Here is a 3,846-nt window from a genome sequence, read left to right on the forward strand (position 1 = left end):
AGCAGAATGAAAGCGGTCACAACCTGTTCAGCACGTTGAATTTAGTAGCACTTATTTCCTTGCTTGGGTTACCAGGAAATCAGTCCCCATTATTCTCTATAGATCCAGGGAGGGGCACACAGGTGTCCATAAAAACCTGCCCCAGAACTTGCATTCCCCAGTCGGGCTTTGGTTGGAGCAATGGAGGCAGCTGCATGCAGCCAAGATAGGCCTGGGGAAGGCTGAACCATGGGACTTCTCTGCTCTCCACTGGCCCTAGCACTGCTGGCGATGACACTGCTGCAGGGTGAGTGTGGGGATGTAGGGACCAGCCCCTCCCTCCCAGGGGAGCGAGATACAGGTTGTGGGGGAGGGAATTGGCTAGTGACTATCAGGGAGATCGGCCCTTCATAGACCCCTCCCCCCACAGCCTGGATTGGTACATCCAGTACTGAGCTGCCCCACTCAGATCAATGGGGAGTGTTGATGCTTGAACCTACTGGTGGTAAATCAAATAGAAACACGGCTATGAATTTCTGCTGGCACTGAGGATGGCAGGGCTGGTCTGGGGCAATGGGCGGAGCTTGGGAATTATGGGTGGAGCTACTGGAACTTACCTCCACATACCTTCTCAGGTCCCAGCAATGCCTGTGCATAAACCTCCACCCCCGACACTCACACATTAATATCTTTCCTTTCTTGTTCTTCACTCCCTAGGTGCTCAGGGGAGCTGGAAACAGGCAGGTAAGACACTGCCCTGGATTAGTGCCATGAGAATGGGGCTGGGAGCCTGGACTCCTGGGTTCTATCCCCAGCTCTTGGAGGGGAGTGGAGTATATTGGGTTAGAGCAGGGGGACTGGGAGCCAGGACTCCTGGGTTCTATCCCAAGCTCTGGGAGGGGAGTGGGGGCTGGTGGTTAGAGCAGGGGAACTCGGAGCCAGGACTCCTGGGTTCTCTCCTCAGCTCTTGGAGAGGAGTGGGGTCTAGTGGGTTAGAGCAGAGAGGGGCTGAAAGTCAGGACTCCTGGTTCTTTGCTCCTCCCATGTCAATGCTGTTCCTCTCCAGGGTGCGGCCAGCCCAGGATCTCAGGCCGAATTGTTGGGGGTGGGGACGCCCCAAGGGGCCGGTGGCCGTGGCAGGTCAGCATCCAGCGCAATGGACAGCACTTCTGCGGCGGGTCCCTCATCTCAGCCCAGTGGGTTGTGTCAGCAGCTCATTGCTTCCAATTGTGAGTAACTGGGGTGGGTAGGGACCGGTGCAACAGACAGACGTCCTGCCTGGATCTATGCCAGGCAAGCCAACCCATGCGGTGTTGCTGTGCGACTGGTCCCTAGCTGCCCCGCCCCAGACCCTGCTGCATTTTTGGCCAAGTTTGCAAGCCATTTGATCAGCCTTTTCTCCCCCATTCCCAGCTCTGCCCCTGTCTCTTCCTATCGTGTGAATCTGGGGGAGTACCAGCTCTCCGATCCCTCCCGGTGCCGGATCTCATCCCCCGTGAGCCAGATCTTTGTCCATCCCAACTACAGCAGCACGTGGAAGTCTGCCGACATCGCCCTCCTGCAGCTGACAGAGCCAGTGCAATACACCAATGAAATTCTCCCCGTCTGCTTGCCAGGCGCCTCCCTCTCCTTCCCTGACAACCACACGTGCTGGGTCACTGGTTGGGGGAGAATAGACTCTGAGGGTAAGACCATTCCCCAGGAGGAGGTGCTATCACTCTGTGCCTGAAGCCCCGAGCTCCTGGAGCCCTGTGATTCCTGCAGCATCTTGCAATAATCCCCACCCAGCTCTCTGCTGTCCTCTGCCAGCTGGCTACCCTGGATCGGCTATATCTCTCACAGCCATCCGTGAGACAGCTGATCCACAAGAACCTAACACAGAACCTTCTGTGTTAGATACAGATGGTCCCTGGTTCAATCCTCTCAGAGGAAACCCCCTCTAGGGGCAGCGCGGCACTGACTGGGTCCTATGGGGCTGGGTGCGGCTCTGGAAGCTGGGTGGAGGTGGGGAATGGTTGCAGGGAGGTGAAGGGAATGGGACATGGGGTGGAGGATGGCGGGAGGGGAGTGGGTGGGGGAGGTAGATGGGGACAGGAAATTGTCAGGCATGGGGGTGGGTTGCAGGAGGCGATGGATCCAGTACCCTGGTTCTCTCCCCCCCAGTCTCTCTCCCGCCCCCCAAGACGCTGCAGGAGGTTCAGGTCCAGCTGATAGACACTGCAGCCTGCAACGCCCTCTACAACATCAACCTGGCCCCGAACATCGGCAGGGACCCCGTCAAACCCGACATGATCTGTGCCGGCTACGCCGAAGGGCAGAGGGACTCCTGCCAGGTGAGCGAGGGCTCTGGGCCGACTGGATGCACGTGAGCCCCAGTGCGTCTCCCTGTCGCCATGCAGGGCCTGCAGTGAGCAGAACGGCTGCTGCAGCTGTGCAGTTCCACAATCTGGCTTCCTTCGAGCAGGCGGGAGCAGCTCTGGCTTTTAGATGCCGGTGGACTCACAGTCCCATGACTAGGCCCCAGCTCTCGGAGTCCTATGATTAGGGCAGAGCCCCAGCTTTATTTTTATCTAAAGTAATAGCTGAATCTCTGCAGGTGGATAGAAAGGAGTAAGAATGTGGCTAGCGTGTAACCTGCCCCCACCCCAAGTCTGCAGAGAGCCTAAGCCAGTGGCTCCGAGATGGGAAAATACCCCGTGCATCTTTATGGAAGCTGTGCGCTTCCAGCCCCACTGCGCCCTGGAGCCCTTCCAGCCCATCCCGAGCGGGGTTCTCTGCGTAGGGCAGGAGCAGAAGGACAGAGCCACCCTTTCTGCTGTGACTGTATTAGGGATCCCACTTCTGCCACCAATGCATCCTTCAGAGAAAGGAGGGAGGGGCATAATGCTCCTTTCACTTCTCAAGTGGGTGTGGCAAAAATATGTGGGTGGGGCCATGGGATGGCCCATGTGCCTAGAACTCCAAGGGGCTGAGCTGTGGATACTTGGGGCTGGGGGGGCCTCACTAATCCCAATTTCTCTGCCCCTCTAGGGTGATTCTGGGGGACCGCTGGCCTGTGATCACAATGGGACCTGGTTCCTGATGGGGATTGTTAGTTGGGGGTACGGCTGTGGCCAGCCCAATCATCCCGGTGTCTATGTCCGGACGGTGGCCTACGGCGAATGGATATGGGAGCACGTTGGCTCCGGAAGCCAAGCCAGCACCATGGGGAACTGCACCTCAGGGACGAATGATGCCAGACCCTGCTTCAGCAGCTTCATGCTTCTCTTCACCACTCTCCTGATATCACTCTGACTCCTCCTCCCATTGGGATGCCCCCCATCTCGCCCTCCGCCGTTCACCCCCTAGTGAAACCTTGCACTGTCCGGGGGCAGTGTGAGATGCAGATAGGACCTGAGAGTTACCAGCAACACCCACATGCCTGAGTCTGCAGAGAGCCTGAGCCAATTGCTGTGAGAAGGGGGAGCTGCTCCGAGTGTGGCTGACGCTGTTTCAGGTGGGATCTCTCAGGGATCTGCTACGAATAGGGTCCATCTAGCCCAGTTTCCTGTCTTCCAACAGTGGCCAGTGCCAGGTGCTTCAGGGGGAATGAACAGAACAGGGCAGTTATTGATTTATCCGTCCTCCGTCGTCCACTCCCAGCATGTGGCAGTCAGAGGCTTAGGGGCTCCCAGAGCATGGGGCTGCTCCCTGCCCACCCTGGCTAATAGCCATTGTCGGACCAGTTCTCCATGAATTTATCTAATTCTTTTTGAACCCAGTCATACTTTTGTCGTTCGCAACGTTTCCTGGGAACGAGTTCCACAGGGTGGCTGTGGGTTGTGCCAAGAAATACTCCCTTTGGTTTGTGTTCAACCTGCTGCCCAT

The 3,846-nt window shown here is 57.4% G+C and overlaps 1 protein-coding gene across 1 annotated transcript; it reads left to right on the forward strand.

Annotated features, from left to right (window-relative positions):
* The first annotated feature begins 270 nt into the window (after nt 1-270).
* On the forward strand, nt 271-3,273 carry LOC123369237 (serine protease 27-like). Its single transcript, XM_045014593.1, has 5 exons — nt 271-286; nt 1,046-1,208; nt 1,393-1,664; nt 2,143-2,312; nt 3,010-3,273. Exons 1-5 carry the CDS (start codon nt 271-273, stop codon nt 3,271-3,273), a joined length of 885 nt encoding a protein of 294 aa, XP_044870528.1.
* The last annotated feature ends 573 nt before the right edge of the window (nt 3,274-3,846 follow it).

Source organism: Mauremys mutica, chromosome 4, assembly GCF_020497125.1.
Source record: "Mauremys mutica isolate MM-2020 ecotype Southern chromosome 4, ASM2049712v1, whole genome shotgun sequence".
Classification (NCBI taxonomy): domain Eukaryota; kingdom Metazoa; phylum Chordata; order Testudines; family Geoemydidae; genus Mauremys; species Mauremys mutica.